An 18,027-nucleotide genomic window follows, 5' to 3' on the forward strand; every position below is an offset into this window, starting at 1 on the left:
CCCAGCCAAGCTGACACATAAAATTAACCATCCGGGTAATTTTTCTAATTCGGAGTCCGCGGTCTCCACCAGATTTTGAGACTTTCTGGAGTCATTCTTCAGATGATTATAAATCTTGGTTTTCTGGTACTCCTGGTCTATCACCAAGTATTTTGAAACAGAACCGATTTGAAATCATGCTTTAAAGTGTATTTTATTGCCTTAAAAACTATTAAAAATATTTGTCAATAAATTGTATAAAATAAATGAAAAAGAAAAGAAAGTTTGATTCCTGCCTCCCTTTAATACATTCCAGATGGATCAGAGTTTTAGACATTAAGAGATAAAATGCACTGTATTATTTCATACTTTATGTGCATCTAAAATTACTCCAAATAAAAAGTTTTAAAAAAAAAATCATAAAAATACTAGAAGTAAAGGTAGCAAATTTTTTTTAATTCTTTTTTTTTTTAAGATTTTATTTATTTGACAGATAGAGATCACAAGTAGGCAGAGAGGCAGGCAGAGAAAGAGGGGGAAGCAGGCTCCCCACTGAGCAGAGATCCCAATGTGGGGCTCGATCCCAGGACCCTGAGATCATGACCTGAGCCACCCAGGTGCCCCCTTTTTTTTTATTCTTAAAATAAAGGTCTTTCTTAGATGACTGACACAAAACCAGAACTATAATTTTGATGCTTAACCACAAATACTTGAAACTTTAATGTGATTTCTGAAAAATACCATAAGTCAAATGGCAAACCACAAACTAGAGGTAAATATCTCCAACATCTGACAGAAGACAAAAAGGGCATTTTCCTTATATACAAACATTCTTACATGTAAATAGCTTATCTAACTTAATAGAAAAATAGGCAAAGGAATATATGAATAGTTCCAGAAAAAATTCAACTGATTAATAGATGTAAAAAAAGACACCCCATCTCACTCCTAAATAAGTATGTATTATAACAAGAAATATAACTTTCACCATCAAATTGACAAAGATTAATACAATTTATAATATCCAACTCTTTTTGAGGGCAGTTTGACTACATATCTATGAAAAGTGAGGGGTGCGTGGCTGGCTCAGTCGGTGGAGCATATGACTCTTGATCTCAGGGTCATGAGTTCAAGCCCCATGTTGGGCATACACATTACTTAAAAAAAAAAAAAAGTAGGGGTGCCTGGGTGGCTCAGTGGGTTAAAGCCTCTGCCTTCGGCTCAGGTCATGATCCCAGAATCCTGGGATTGAGTCCTGCATCGGGCTCTCTGCTCGGCAGAGAGCCTGCTTCCTCCTCTCTCTCTGCCTGCCTCTCTGCCTACTTGTGATCTCTGTCTGTCAAATAAATAAATAAAAATCTTAAAAAAAAAAAAGTAAATAAAAATGTCTTTACTAAAAAAAAAAAAAAAGTGAATCCATATATTGACTTTATAATTGTATTGCTAGGAATTTTCACAGATACTCTAAGTACACAATGATTGCACATATACAAACACCCTCACGCAGAGAAATTTTTATAGCAAAAAAACCACCAAAAACTAAAAACCTGTAAGCCCACCACTGAAGTGCTGACTATATAATTCTATATATTTATATTTTGGAATGCCATGCATCTGAGAAAAAGAATAAGGTAGTATTTTTAAAAACTGAATATGCTTATGATCTCATTGAGTTAAAAGTGTATACGTGTCGTCGCTGACTCTGGTGAATGAGAGACTAGGGAATTGGGGGGGTGTTGGGGAGAAGGAGACTTTTGCTTCTCATTCTATATCTTGGTGTACTGTTTGACATAAGCATACATTTATTTTAAAAACCTATGTATTCGTGAGAAGCCTTTTAAAGAAATCAGTGAAGAGTCCATACCTTTACACATATCAAACCTGGGATTATCTTGGCTGCAAAAAGGATAGGGTTTACCTTTTTAGTGCACAATTTACAGAATTGCTTTCCAACTCTAGAGAGATCTTCTTGACAGTTAGTTCTAAACTCCTAGTTGGGCTGTCCTCTAGAACTCACCTCAGTACCAAAGCTGAGGATGAGATTTGTTCTCTGGATGAGGGGCCAATCCTAAACTGAAGAGAAATTGATGGTAAATGTATGCATAGGTCCACGGAATCACCCGGAACACCTAACATTTGCTTTTACTAGTAATATAGGCAGTTTGCAACTCAGTATTTTAATGATTAGGGAAGAAGTCACCCTTTACTCTAGCAAACATATCCTTGGATTTTTGAGGGCAACAAATTTGTGCGGGCTGGAATTGCCATCAGGTTGCGTACCTTTGGCCTTTGGTAGAAGGCAGCATGGAAATGCATGCTCTGTAGGAGACAGAACTCACTTGGGCTTGACACTGATCTGAAGCTAACCACCCAAGGAGATCAGTTTTATGGGAGACTCGTTGAGAGATGATAACCATATGTAACCCGCAGTCCTAGATTCCCAGCGCACAGAAGGAGATCTGCTTTGAGAATTTTGACTGTGGCCCAATTCTCTGTTTCTGTAAGTTTAAAATTGTCTCATAGACACCTTAGAATCCTAGAGCTGGAAAAGGGACCAGGAGGGGCTATTTTTTCCTGCATCCCACCTTTAGACAAGTAAGCAGAGTTGTCACATTTCTGTTAGTGGAATATTCCTCCACTACCTTGATTTTGGAGTCTTTCAGCAACCTGACTTCCTTTCCTCTTCTTCCTGAAGGATAAACGGGGTGTCCTGCAGGAGCACGAGCATTCAGCCTTACGGGACCACATGCTTCTGGTTTTAGAAAAGAACTTCCAGTTAGAAGAACAGGTAACTATTCAAGGGTTAGCATGGAAAGGGAGGCAGGGCAATTGTTGGGATTTGTAACTGTTGGTATTTTTATATTCTCCTAGGTTTCAGTACAAGTCAACTGGAGGTAGATGTTTTTCTACTAAGTGGCCAGGCAGACTCATAGGAGTATAGAACACTAGAACTGGAAGGTGCCTTTGAGATCTTTGGGTCCAACCCTCTCATTCAACAGATGAAGTGACTAAGCTCAAAGAAATGTTGATGTGTTTGTAACTTGTAAGTGTTTGTAACAAGTTTGTAACTTGTAAGTAACTTGCAGCATTGAATCACAAACCCATGTCCCCTGATTCTCAGTCCAGTGCTCCACACAAAATACCGTATTTGCTCTCTGCAGTATACCGCATGCCTTGTGGTTAATGTTTGGCACCTGGTAGGTGACGAGTAGGTGTTTGATGTTTTGGAATTAGACAGTGTTACTCTGAAACAACAGTTGACAATCTGTTCTAGGCATTATGGGTTATATATATTTTGCAGTAAGTCTTAACTCCTGCCTCGGAGAAGCTGGGCAGCCCGATGGTGCACACAGAGCTCTTTATTCACGGAGTTGGGATTATCAAGTGAAATTGTGTGTGCACATGCCTGCCACAGTCTCTGGAATATTCATAATGGACCTCAGTAAATGCTGATTTGGTTGAGTAATTATTATAAAAGTTAATTGTTTTGTTAGAACATCTCAGAGGATCAGACTTCTCAAGCCCGTGTCAGGAAGAGAGGGAGCTGAATTCTACTCTTGGCAATCATTTTCTGATGTCTGGTTCCATATTAAAGGAGGTGTGTGAGTTTCAAGATCAGATCTTGGAAAAAATTGGGAAGACCATTTAAACTGTGACTTTGGTACAGGGCACACTGCCTGGTAACCATTCCCAATTTTTTCTGTACCACTCGCCCCACGCATCCATCATCATTCATTCGTTCAACAGACACCTGCCGTATGTCAGGCATGAGGTTAGTTGCTAGAGATTCTGACTGGAGGAGGACACAGCTTCTGGCCTTGAAGAACTCACGACAGTGCAAATAGATAAGATGCTGTGCCCTAGGACACGCTGTGCCTCAGTCTGGGATACGGAGGCTGCAGCATTTTCCTCTGTGGGAGTCGGGGAAGGCTCTTCAAGGGAGGACATCGGAGTTTCACTCTGAAGGAAGAGAAGATTTGTCAGCCTAAATGTTGTGGAAAGAGGGCATTTCAAAAGAGGAAAGACAGGGAGGCATGAGACTGATGGTTCAAGGAACAGGGGTTTTGGGGTGGCGAGGCTCCTGAGTGTAAGTGGGGGAGAGCTGGAGACTGGTATGCTGGGTCCACATTGCAGTGGCCTTCTGTGTGAGCTAACAAGTTGCAGATACTATTGTTATTTTTTTAAAGATTTTATTTTTTTATTTGACAAATAGAGATCACAAGTAGGCAGAGAGGCAGAGAGAGAGAGGAGGAAGCAGGCTCCCTGCTGAGCAGAGAGCTGGATGCGGGGCTCGATTCCAGGACCCTGGGATCATGACCCGAGCCGAAGGCAGAGGCTTAACCCACTGAGCCCAGGCGTCCCCATTCGATTATTTTTTTATTCATTCATATTCTGCCTTGTTTCAAAGGGATTTAAGGGCCAAATGTTTGTCAATAAGAGGAAGCTAATAATGGAGGTTTAAAATGGGAAAATGCAGATTTCCCCCACTATGGAAAAGCAGAGCCATCCTATGAAACCGTTCATAAGCCGAAGGGGTGTAAAGCAAAGAAGCAATTACGATTTCTTAAAAGTGGAAATCCTTTTTGACTTTTGGTTAGTGAGAGCAGATGCTAACATTCATCTTTCATAAAAGCCAAGTGGCATTGTGTGAACTTTTGGATAGTTGGGGTAGATAAGGACCAGTACATAGCCACCTAATTATTTGTTTGGCTTTAGAAAGCAAGCTAGCTGTGGGGCATCTGGGTGGCTCAGTCTGTTAAGCATCTGCCTTTGGCTCAGGACATGATCTCTGGATCCTAGGATCGAGCCCCACATTGGGCTCCCCACTCAGTGGGGCATCTGCTTCTTCCTCTCCCTCTGCCTCTCCCCCTACTCATGCTCTCTTGCTCTCTCCCAAATAAACAAACAAACAAATAAATAAATAAATAAAATCTCAAAGCAAAAAAAAAAGTAAGACAGCTAGCTGGTCATAACATAGAAGATGGATAGAGGGAGAGAAGAGCGTGAGGACAGGGGGACCAGACCGAGGGATGTTGTACTAACCTAGCAGTGCAGCGGGGGAGCCTGGCAGTGGATGGGTGGGGACTCCAGAGCCAGGACACCTGCTTTCAAGACCTGGCTCCTTACTTGCCATATGGGTTTGGACCAGCTGCTTAACCTCTCTCTTCCCTTTCTCCTCATTCATAAAATGGGGTTGTGGTGAAGGTTAAGTGAGCCAATATATTTAAACTCAGTTCAGTGCCATTATCATAAGCAGCTCAATATTAGGCGAAGGCAAGCTCCTGCAGCTGGTAGTGCTGGTGACAGTCAGCCAGGGCGGTGTCTGTGGGGATGGAGAGGGCACGGAGAGAGGTCAGAATGGCAAGCTGTGAGTCTAGAAGGCGGAGGACATGGTAGTTATTACCTGAAATGGGCACTACCGGAACAGGAGGAAGAGCAGAGGAGAGAAGAGGGTGGGGAGAGGAGACACCGAGGTTTGCTTTCCATCAGGGGGATGGGTCTGCCGTGGAGGCGGAAGTCAGCTCTCAGGGTCGAACTGGAAGATTCCGGGGCCAGAGATCACACGGTCGTTGCAGCCATTTGTGTATTCTTTTATAAAACGTGTATCAAATGCCGTCTGGGTGCCAGGCGTTGTGCTAGACTTTGGGGATGAAGAATTGAGTGAGATGTAGCCTCAACAATGTAGTGGAGGAAAAAGAGCGAAACAACCCCAGAAAGCAATAAGGGTAATGAGGGTCAGTTCCATGCTAGAGTGTGGCCAGGGGGTCTTGGAATTTGAGAGAGGACCTAGCTTGGTGGTACTGGTGAGGAAGTATTTCTGAGAGAAAGTGCCCTTGAGCGGAGACTGAAAAATTGGTGGTTTCTAGATGGAGAAAGAAGCATCTGAGGAAGCAGGACCCAATGGACAGTGGACATGTGTAGTCTTGCTGGGCAGGGCACATGTGGGACGTGGTTGGGCAGGAGGCTGAGAAGGTAGCCAGGGGCTGATCATGTAGGGTGTGTAACTATCCTCATAGTTAAGGAAGAGGGGGCGGTGACAAGACCAGATTCGTCCCTTCATATTACTCTGGTTGCGGCATGGAGGATGAATTTGAGGAAAACAAGACTAAAGAAAGGGAGAGAATCATTCATTCACAGAATCACTCAACAAATATGTCTCAAACACCTGCTGATGCCAGGCACCAGACCAGTTCCTAGGGTTACAGTGAACCGTGGGACCCGTGTCCCAGTTCCCATAGAGGTTCCCTTCTGGAAGGACCATGAGGGATGGTGTAGGACCAGTTGGGAATCTGTGGTCACAGCCCAGGTGAGAGATAATGAAAGCTAAAACAAGCATTGAAATAAGTTGAAACAAGAAGTGGATATAAGAGTCGTGTTCGTTTTGTTGCGTGTTGGAAGTCGAAGTTGGTAAGTATGGATGACTGAATGGATTAGGGTATATGAGAAGAGCCGTCTCAGCTCACAAAGGCTTTGGTTATTTCCCTCCAATACGTTACAGATTCTAAGAGCATAACATGATTTGCCTACCACTTGCTAAGCTAGCTGTATGCTGTACAGGTTACTTAAACTCTCTGCCTCTGTTTCCTTGTCTGTAAAATGGGACTGATAGTCATACCCCACTCATGGGGTTCTTTGAGTATTAAAAGAGCTAATGAATATAAGGGTAGGACAGACACTCAGCACATTTCAGCTGTTACTACTGATACTGTGCAGAGAGCATCTATTGGATGGTGATCGGTACTCTGTGGTTGTTACAAGTGCGCGCTGAGTGAATGAAGAGAACCAATTCCGAAAATTTAGTCAAGTGATGTCACTGTCGTTAGATGAACCATCAGAGCGGGTTAAGTATAGAAAAGGCTGACGAGAAATCTGTGCGTCTGTTTTTTTTTTTTTTTTTTTTTGAACTGCCCAAAGATATTATATAGGAGACTACTGACAAATATTTCCCTAAAAATGTATATATATGTATATATTTTTCTAGAAACACTTTCTTACTTGCAATACTTTACTAGACATATATTTACATTATTTTAATTTGTATCCGTGCATTTAAATGATCTCATTCACATTCCTGTTACTAGATTTCTGATTTATATAAGAGCCTAGAGCAGAAAGAAAGTAAAATCCAGCAGCTAGCAGAAACTGTAAAGAAATTCGAAAAGGAGTTCAAGCAGTTTGCACAGCTGTTTGGCAAAAATGGAAGCTTCCTCTCAAACATCCAGGTGAGAAACGACCTCTCTACTCGTAGCCAAGATTTAGCCTTCAACTGGCAGTCCCAAGTTTTTCTTACAACTTCTTAAATGGAGATAATTTCAAATGTAAAGAAAATCTACAAGGATAAGCTAGTGCTTAAAAATGACTGTTCTCTCAGATTCGCTCATTGTCAGCATTTTGTCCCATATCTCTGTCCGTCTCTCTGTTGCTCTGTCTTCTTTCTGAACCATTTGAGAGTAAACTGTATATGTCAGGGCCCTTTATCCCTACAAACTTCAGTCTGTGTTTCGTAAAAGAATAAAGATCTTCTTTCACATAACCCCAACATTTAACAGTGTCCGTACATGTAACATTGATATAATACTTTTATATAATTTATGGCAATTGGGGTTGTAATTAATACTGGGCCAATATTAGTCCTTTGATGGCAAATTCTTTGAGAGATTCTATCGTTCTGCATTTTGCAGTCAACAAAGTGAAACTATTTATTCCCTTGGGAAGAAGATGCCTTAAGCAACACTAAAATATAGCAAAAATGATTTTGCAAATCGTGAATGTTAAAGAACCATAAACACATTTCTGATGAGTAATGTCTGTTGTAATTACAAAATTTATAGTGAAAAAGATTTGAAGACATGGGTATGGGTTGTATTTTTGAAATGTGGACTCTCCCAGAAAAATGCAGCCCATGTGTTTTCTATACTTGGTCTGTGTGTGTGTGTGTGTGTGTGTGTGTGTGTAGAAAAAAAAAGGGAAATCCCCGCCCACCCAAAAAAAAAATAAAAAAAGGAAATCCTTCCTATGGTATTATCTCAATTCTGACCTTTTTCTAACCCAGAAACCCTTCAGAGTTAAGGAACTGAGGGGCAAGGGTGCAGAGGTAATACAAGTCTAGTTTTGTTCAATCTCTTCCATCCGTGGAGAACAATCACAAGTTCAAGCCCTCCCTCAGGGCACTTCCTACCCCCTCTAGTGCTCAGGCCCAAACGGGTGGGTCTCCTTCCAGCTCATTCTCTGCCTTCTAGCAGAGTGGGAAGGGATCAGGAGAGTAGCCTCTGAGAAGGAAGTTGTAAGGCAAGGGGAGAGACAATAGAACAGAGATATAAACATAGGTTAGAGAACCAAATGGCAAGAAATTGAGGAGGAGTAAAAGTCAGATGAAGAGAAGTTCAACAATTTGGAACAGGAGCTGGGACCGGGTCAGGGAGGAAGATATTAAGTGGTTCATCTCTCTGTGATCCTCCCTGAACTTTCCTCTTCTGGACTGTGCCTTTTTCGTTTCATTAATGGATTGATTAAATTTGAAATGTTTGAGTTGAAAACATTTAATCTCAGTGAATTAATTACTAAGATAGTAACAAAAAAAATTTTTTTTTTTTGACATTATGATCCGTGTTGTACTGAAAGGCTCTCTCCAGTCACATTGACAAGTCAGCTTGGCTAGAAGCTCAAGTGCGCCAGCTACTGCAGACGGCCAACCAGCAACAAAGTAAATTTGATCTGAGGGCTTTGGTGGAAACGATTGATACGGTGAAACAGAAAATCACTCTGCTAGAAACCAATGATCAAAGACTAGGTATGTGTCATGTTTTACTTCTCTTTGGATGATTCTGTGGTCTGCATCTAGCCAGATGGAGAGTCCCAGCTGTCCAGGATAAACAATGGCCGAATCTGGTACTTGTGAAACAGAACAGCATGAGACTCTGGCCACTCCGGGGTCGGGGGGTGGGGGGTAGTGATGGAGGGCGATGAGGGGGGGCTGGATCAGGCAGGGGGTGGAAATGGGCCAGGAAATTCCAGAAACAGGGAGTGGTGGTTTTTTAGGAGAGTGGGAAATGATGAGAAAGCTAAGAGAGAGATGTGGCGGAAACTTTAAGTATAGAAAAATATAAAAGGGTTTGGCTCTTTAAAAGCCTCCCAGTGATTAAATAATGAGGCTCACCTTGCTAATGCACGCTAGTTCAATGCGGGGGCGTCTCCTCTACACTTTGGTGAGCTTCCGTTCAAGAGTATGAATTTCTCTACTCTTGCCAAGACACGAGATTTATTGAGCTAATTATTAATACAAAGGGTCCATTGGTGGACAATGAATTCGATTCATCTTTAGGATGTCAGAATTTTATTGGTTCTCTTCAGATACCAGAATTCCACTTTGGGCAAATTCTAAAGACAGCTTTGAGGCCTGTGGTTTTCTTTTTTTTTTTTCCCCCTTTGCAGTTGTTCTGGAAGGGGAGACTAGCAAACACGATGCCCACATTAATATCCACAAAGCCCAACTGAATAAAAATGAAGAGCGATTTAAGCTGCTAGAAGGGGCCTGCTATAATGGCAAGCTCATCTGGAAGGTGACAGACTATAAGATGAAGAAGAGGGAGGCGCTGGACGGGCACACGGTGTCCATCTTCAGCCAGCCCTTCTACACCAGCCGGTGTGGCTACCGGCTCTGCGCTAGAGCGTACCTGAACGGGGACGGCTCCGGGAAGGGCACACACCTGTCGCTGTACTTCGTGGTGATGCGAGGGGAGTTTGACTCCCTGTTGCAGTGGCCGTTCAGGCAGAGGGTGACCCTGATGCTTTTGGACCAGAGCGGCAAAAAGAACCACATTATGGAGACCTTCAAGGCCGACCCCAGCAGCAGTAGCTTTAAAAGACCTGACGGGGAAATGAACATTGCGTCTGGCTGTCCCCGCTTCGTGGCGCACTCCACTTTGGAGAATACCAAGAACACCTACATCAAAGACGACACCATGTTCCTGAAAGTAGCTGTGGATTTAACTGACCTGGAGGACCTCTAGTCCCTGTGTGGGGTGATGAAGGGCGTGCCGGGCCAGAACCACGGTGGAGGATACCTGTGATTATCATATGGATGGACCAGAGCTCAGTACACATTTGTAGGGGCTTGTCGCCCCTGATGTTTGAAGTCAGTTTAAAAACTTCTCAAGCGCTATCTGCTTTTTACATTTTACTCTGTCCCATTTTGAAACTTAAAACACTTAGACTATCCTCATTATTTATATTTTTATCTCTCTTAAAAGATGTCAAGTTTCTTGAAAGCAAGGTCTGGGGCCTCTCTCTTTTACTGGTGCTTGGCATGGTGTCTCAGAGCAGGCACTGTGTGGAATGTTACCGAGGACACAGAGGAAGAATTGAAAATGCCCCAGCATTTTATTATTTGGCCTGCTGATTCTAGACCTGACCATAAGCCTGCAAAAGCCATCTTTCAGGATAGGCTGTCCCCATTACACAGTTGGGTGGTGTGCTTTCAAAGACAGTAGGCCTGGTTTGGACCAGATTTTATTTGGTCCAGTACTAAATTTGTGGAAATCACTATGCCTCTAAACATTTTCATTAAAAATTACCAGTAGTCAGCAAGTACAGTTTTGCAAGGCTGCATTAGAACTGGTGAATAGAGAGATTTTCATTCTTCCTGTTGATTGTGTAGTGTGTGTGTGTGTGTGTGTGTAGAGATAGAGTACATACATATATAAATGGAGATATAACCATCCAACTAAAGGTCATATTTTATTAGGTTCAACCATGTGAAAAAAACTATTTTCATACATCAGAAAAGGTTAAGTATTAACAGTTTCATGAGGTTCAGTTCGGTAAATATATATGTACCTGTATATGTATACACCTAGTTTAAAGGTATTTTGTAATAATAGTAAGTTAATGTGAGGATGGGCAGCATTTAGCAAATGACAGAGAAAATGTCGTAAATGAATAAGGGAAATTTAAAACCTAGGGAGAACACCATGATTATGCCGATGGTGTCAAAAGTATTCTCATCCCAAACTGATTGCGAAAAGCAGTATCTCCTATTCTTTTTGAGAGAACTTTTGAATTCACAAATTGGTATAAAAATGGGCATTTATATAAACTTGTGACTTTTCTTGTCAAAGTTGTGAGTACTTTGTGAAAACAGAGATGATTATATTCTTAGGCATCTGTCTGTGTGGGTCTCTCTACCAGGATGTATATATAAGTCAAAATGAGTCCTTCTGTCTGTTGTTAACCGTAAGCTGATCAAAAAAATAACCAGTTTTCCTGAGCCACGTCATTGTTACGCAATCCAGTGTTCACTCACACTCAAGCTGGCTCCCTTGAGTGTGTGAGGGCAAAGTGCCATGGGCTGAGAGCCCCTTAATGCAGCTCCTCAGGTGTTGACCACGCACCTTACACCTTCTGAACAGTTGAATCTGATAGAAGAAACGTGATTTTTATACCAGTAGCTTCTGGAATAATTGGAACTTTCTTAATCTCTTCTGCGAAATTTTTTAAGATGCTAAAGACTCGTCATTGCAGAAATCATGCCAAAGGCTTAAATTCAAAGATGTTCGTTCACAACGGAAGCATACTAAAGAACCACACTGTAGCGTTTGAACTCGGGTACTACTGATGGTCAACGGACTGACCTCACCCAAGCACCGCTCACAAAGCCTGACCCACTGTTTCTGCGTGTTTGTTTTCAGTGTTTTTAATCCGGTCCAACTCCTTGGGACTAGAAGGTCGTATTGTTATCACTAGTTTGAAGTAGTTGGTATGGAAAACATTTTAAAGTGAATTTAGCACTTTGGTTTTGTGTTCTAACCAGCTTCTCCATATAAATAGCTTAAGTCATGGCATGGTTTGCTTACAAGCTCAGAGTCCCTTCGTCATCGGAGCAGTGATCATGGAACAAGGTATTCCAGAAGAAAAAGCACCCCTTTCTCAAAAATAAGAGTCGTGATTTTTGTTTTAAAGAAGTGGATCCATGTAAACTCTTTTCCTCTTTTATGATCAGAGCAGTTATTTTTACTCTGTATCAGAAATATTTAAAGATTTTATTTTTAAAATAATCTCTACACCTAACGTGGGGCTCAAACTCACAGCCCCAAGATCAAGAGTCACGTGCTCTACAACTAAGCCAGCCAGTCACCCCTCTATCAGAAACACTTAAATTTTTATCTTTTTCTTTGTCTGATTTAAATTCATAATGAGGAGAAATATACTAGGCATAAAAGGGAAGTGAAGAAGCTGGAGAAAGGTATGTACAGGATTAAAGTAGAGTGGAGAGGTGGGGGACATATCAATGCATATGAACAGAACTGCGTTCTGACCCCTGATGTCCAAGTTTGATTTTTCAGGGAAACAAGAGATAGTCCCAGGCAGTGTCCATTCACAGTGCCAGTCTCGAATGCAGAGAAACAGAACGGAGAGCCACACCCTCTTTGCGTGGTCCTTTGGACAATCAGTCCAACTACCACTTTTCTCTTCGAAAGTGGTCGGAGACATGGGTCTTTGCCCTACGTAAGAATTCTGGACTGGAGATAAAGCTCTGATGGACACACAGTAGGGCCCGAGGTGGCGAAATCACCTGAAAACCCCACATTTTAGGGAAGGAGGAGCTGGCAAAGCATTTGGAGAAGGAGTGGTCAGAGGGAAGAGCAGTGCTAAGAGAGGTGGGAAGGCGGAAGAATGTCGGCAGGACCAGATGCCCCTCTTGACGACAGTGCACCCCGCAGCCAACTCTGAAACTCACGGTCCCCGCCGTGCTGCTCCCCACCTCAAGAGCGTTTCTACCTCTAGCCTTTGCCTTAAGCTGCAGCCTCAAATATCCAATTTGCACATCTAATCTTTGAAGTCCCAAAGGTACTTTATCTTTTTTTTTTTTAAGATTGTATATATTTATTTCACAAGCAAGAGAGCGCAAGTAGGGTGAGGGGCAGAGAGGGAAGCAGGCTCCCTGCTGATCACCTGGGATCATGACCTGAGCCAAAGGCAGGCAGACACTTAACCAACTGAGCCACCCAGACGCCCTCCCAAAGCTACTTTCAAGTCCACTTCAGAACTGGAGGTCTTCCGGCTCTCCCCACCACTGCCAACCCATGACTCCTCCCCTTAATTCCACCCCAGCTAATGACCTCATCCTCCAAGCCAGAAGTCTGGACACTATTCCAGATTCCTCTCTCCCTTTCTGCATCCAGTCACCCACCCAGTACTACAAATCTGACCTCCAAGTAATTTCTTTAAACTTATCCCTACAACCTATCCCTACTGTCTACTACTTCTCAACTACTGCCCTGTTTGAAGGCCTACATTTTTTGCTACACAACTATTTTATTTTTTTCTTTTGTCACTGTCACATCTAACCTCACACAGTCACCCAGTAATCTCTAAAATGAAAATCTGAGAGAGACTCCTCACTCTACCTGCTGTGGCTGCATCACCCACAGGAGAAAGCCAGGCTTCCTTGGCATGGCATACAAGGCCCCCCATGCCTTCCTCGACCCCTCTGCTTGCCTTCTGCCAGGCCCCCTTCCTCACCTTTAGCAATAGCACGCAAGCTGACTGGGATTTCTCTGTGCTGGTGCTGCACTTCTCCCTGGAACTCTTCTCTAACCTTACCTTTTTCTTTGCACGGTGACTTCTTTCTGTTTATGATTTGGCTGTGGCCTCGTCTTCTCCAGGATGCCTTCCCAAACTCCTCTCTCAACACACCCCTGGAACGTCCCTGAGCCGACCCTTCACTAAGTCAAGAGTTCCTGCTTTGTGTTGTGTACTACCTTCTCTATTCTTCAGTTGATGGACTTTTTTTTTTTTTCCAGAAAACAGATGTTAATTGACTATGTGTTTGTCAGGTTTTTGCGTTAGGCACAAATAGAACAGATAGTGTCCCTGTCTTCGTAAGATTTATAATCTGGATTTCAGACACACACAGTGAACCAAAATGCTTAATGTGTCTATGTTCTCAGCCTCCTGGGTCTCTCAACTTCTTCCCCCTCTTTCCTGAGAAAGATGGATCTCTCAGACCCGTTTTGAATGTCTTTGATGCAAGAGAACAGGCAGAAAACATGTACAAATAAACACTAAACCCATGCACAGGAGGATTTGGGGGGAATGAACAAAGAGAAGGGAATGCAAACCTATGAGAACGGTTGAAAATTGTGACTGGATCCCCTTCGATAATTTTTTTTCTTCCAAGAGACCCATGTTAAGAACTGAAATACATTTTAAAATTATTTTTGGCTGCTTGACACTTATTTGAATGAAACTCCACATGGAGACCAGACTCTGGCGCCAGCATTTATAAGGCATTTGAACCAACAGACAATAGAAGCTGTGGTAAATGCCTTGAAGAAGATGGCGGAGCACAGTGAAAGAATATGGGGCCAGGTTGGGGAGAGTATGTGTATACTGAGGGCTGTCAGGGAAGGCCTTTGGCTGAGGTAACATGATATTTAGCGTTCATATGACAGGTTCTTGGAATGTCCAGCACTTTTGAATATCCCTCTAATACCTGAAGGGTTTCCTGTGAGAAGACTTGCTCCCGGACCCCTTTTGCAACCCAAGCAGAGCTGACCTAGGCATGGTCACACAGAACTTCAACTTGAAAGATGAAGTCAGAAAGATTCAACTTTATTGTTGCAAGAAAGATTTGCAAGACGAAGAAGGAAATGTGCCAAAAAAACTCTGCCTACCCGGTGGTGAGAGTGGCGAACGTCCCAGAGGGAGAGCCCTGAGTTTCGAGGCCTGTGTTTGTGGAAGTTGTGTTGGTGTCAAGTGCTGGTGGGAGCAGTGGACTGTCACTATAGCCACTCGTATGTCTGGCTGCTGGTCTTCTTGGGGACTCTGTGGGCTGCGCAATATTGATCAAGACCCGCTCTCAGCAGGAGTGGATTCTGTTGTAACTAAGAACCTGACTGAGTCAAGCTGAGACTGGAAAGATGAGTCCGCCATGATGACTCAGCGTAGGTGGGATGAAAATTCGGGGCAGAGGGCACCGAGGAATGAGAGGGTTGGTTTAAGGAACCAAGAGGAAGCCTGTGTGGTAAGAGTCTCCAGAAGAGGGGACAGTGGCACTTGATGAGATCAGAAGAGGAGGCAGGACCCAGAGTGTAGTGTTAAAGTCAATGGAGACTGTGGTTTATGTAAAGTGTAACAGAAGTGGAAATTATTTTGGCAGGGGAATACATGGTCTGATTAATGTGTTCTGAAACTGCTCTGTGTGGGACATAGATTAGAAGGGCACAGGAGAGGACATGGGAACAGTATTAAGGTTATGTCATACTCCACTGTGTCTGGGTCCTTACTAAATCATGAACTCCTTGAAGCCAAAAACCATGGTAATTCAAGTGCATAGAAGGTGCTCATTTTATTAAACTGAATAATATATACACAATAATGCGTTATCTTTATAACAAATCTGCTAGGCAGGTATTATGCCATTTCATAGATGAAAAAAACTAGTGATTAGAGAGATCTACGTGCTGCGTGCTAGGCAGTGTCCTAAGAATTTTACATACTAATTGTACATTAACACACTAATCTGCACAATAATCTTATCAGGTATACGCTATTTTATCCCCATTTTACAGATGAGGCAACTGAGGCACAGAGAGGGCATATAATAAGCTCTAGGTCACACAGCTAATAAGTGGAAAAGCCAGGATTTGCAACAGGGCGATCTGGTTTCAGAGTCTCTACTCTTAACCACTAGATAAGACGCCTCATAAAAATGCTGATAAACTCCGTATGTTTATATAAAAATAGGAATTTAATGAACTAAAATATAATAAGAGAACCACTAGATAAAAATTGAACATATAATTTCCAAACTACTAATGAAAAAAAATCTGGAGAAAAAAAAAAACTTTATCAAACCAAAGACAGAAAGGAGAAGAAAACAATAGGAAGTACAATACATAGAAAAAACAAGTTAGAATTAAATTGAAGCACATCTACGAAAGGGTTAAATTTTATTTTTAAAGGAGGAAATATGTCCAGTGTGGGGGCACATATATACACTTGTTAAACACATATCTAAAACAAAACAGAGGGACGCCTGGGTGGCTCAGTCAGTTAAATGACTGCCTTTGGCTCAGGTCACCACTCCAGGGTCCTGGGATGGAATCCTGCATCAGGCTCCCTGCTCAGGAGGGACTCAGCTTCTCCCTCTCCCTCTGCCATTCCCTCTGCTGCTCATGCTCTCTCTCTGTCAAACAAGTAAATCTTTAAAAAAAAAATAAGAAGGAATAAAAACATAAATTAATTAAAAAAATAAATTAATTTAAAAAAATTTGACAGCCTAAAAGAAAGGAAGAAATTAATGAAGGCATACATTAACGAAAGAGAAAACATTTCTAGATAAAGGTTATCAATAATAAAATCAATCAAAATTAATAAAAAATCAAAAGGTGGTTCAATAAATCCGATCAAGAAAAAGGACTCCAACAGAACATATATGAATGTATAAGAACAAGATGAGATTTAAAAAAAAAAATTAATACCGGAGTGTTGAGAGCAAGATGGAGTCTCTGATGTCCAGCAGGGACCGGTATCAAGCAATGGGCAGCCATTAAGGACACTGCAGCCACGAGATATCACTGAGACCAGCACCAGCTGCCGACACCCCAGGGCTGATCGAGAGCACAGGCACAGGAGGTCTGCAGGGGTCCCTGACCGATTCAATCCCTTTAAAAAGGGGAGGAGTTTTGTAGCAAACTGTCAGGCTTTCCAGACCCTGAGGCCTCTATGTCCGACCACTTAAATAAAAAAGGCAGCTGCTGGGGCACCTGGATGGCTCAGTGGGTTAAAGCTCCTGCCTTTGGCTCAGGTCATGATCTCCAGGTCCCCGCATGGGGCTTTGCTCAGCAGGGAGCCTGCTTCCACCTCTCTCTCCCTGCCTCTCTGCGTACTTGTGATCTCTGCCTGTTATATAAATAAATAAAATCTTAAAAAAAAAAAAAAAAGGGCAGCTGCTGCTGAAGGATCTCAGAACAGACCCAAGATCCTTCACTGTTTGCACATAATAAGATGCCAGTGCCTAGAGCTGACCTGGACCTGACCCAGGCCTTCTCTCAACTGTGCGCCCACAGACGGACTGCGTGTTTGGTTTATTAACTTCCTACCCCCTGTGGTATCTTATTTTCTGGGTGACTTGGGGTCTCCTTTGTGTGCTACGGAAGAAGCCAAGTTAACCACTGGTAAAATCTCATTGAGTTTGGAATCCTGAGCCTGCTTTATAATTATGTTAATCTTGGTTTATGATGGAATAAAGCTTATGGAAAGCCACCACTCCTCCGTGTGCCTTCACAGCGTGTTCATGACACAGAGACAATTTAATACACAAAATTTGAAAATGTAAATGAAAGGGATCCTTTTCTAGGAAAAAACATACATTTAATCTCTTAAAAAAGTCACTACATCCAGATGGCTTTAAAGGTGAGTTTTTCAAACCTAAGGAATAGATCATTCACACGCTAGGTCTATTCCAGGTCATACAAAAAGAAATTAATCTGAGTCATTTTGAGATCCACCATAAACTAATAGCAAAACTGGACAAGGGCAACTAAAGAAAACCATAAGCCAGTTTCGCTTATGAACTTATGTTACAGGATTGCAGGGTTCTTGTCTCACTGAGTTGGAGAATGACTCTCGGGAACACAAAAAGGTGAAGAGAAGTGAAAGTTCATTAAGTGAAGGGGAGAACAGAAAGGAAAGAAGCAGCTCTCTAGAGTGAGGGGGTCCCAAATGGGTTGCCACTGAGGGCTTTTAATGGTAGTCTTTTATTGAGAACTGAGTGGGAAGCTTGTGGCCTTGAGACTCTTATACCATCTTGGTTTGAGTAAGGACTACTGATAACACCCTTACTGACTTATCTTTGAGGATTGGTCATTTTCTGTGATACACTGTAGCTGCCAAAGGAAAAACACTCCCAGCTATCCGAGGCCAGGCTGTCTGTTCCCTTATCTTTTGTTCGCTCTGTCTTAAGGCTTCTGCCTGCCAGGAGCAGTCTCAAGAGCCCAGCCAGGAGCTCCCAGTCTCTCCCTGTCTATACCTTTTAACCCTTTC

At 42.5% G+C, this 18,027-nt stretch overlaps 1 protein-coding gene across 5 annotated transcripts in view; it reads left to right on the plus strand.

Annotated features, from left to right (window-relative positions):
* The window catches only part of TRAF5 (TNF receptor associated factor 5), a 51,383-nt gene extending 35,554 nt beyond the window's left edge, over positions 1–15,829 (plus strand). For 4 of the 5 annotated variants that reach the window (XM_047704291.1, XM_047704290.1, XM_047704289.1 and 1 more), the window contains exons 8-11: positions 2,675–2,767; positions 7,062–7,202; positions 8,602–8,770; positions 9,412–15,829. In XM_047704291.1, coding sequence (XP_047560247.1) covers positions 2,675–2,767; positions 7,062–7,202; positions 8,602–8,770; positions 9,412–9,989 — 981 coding nt within the window. In that variant the 3' untranslated portion in view covers positions 9,990–15,829. The remainder of the gene's footprint in view (positions 1–2,674; positions 2,768–7,061; positions 7,203–8,601; positions 8,771–9,411) is intronic. The other variant, XM_047704294.1, reaches the window with a different exon arrangement.
* Positions 15,830–18,027: the final 2,198 nt, after the last annotated feature.

The sequence above is a fragment of the Lutra lutra genome, chromosome 15 (genome assembly GCF_902655055.1).
Source record: "Lutra lutra chromosome 15, mLutLut1.2, whole genome shotgun sequence".
In the NCBI taxonomy this organism is placed as follows: domain Eukaryota; kingdom Metazoa; phylum Chordata; class Mammalia; order Carnivora; family Mustelidae; genus Lutra; species Lutra lutra.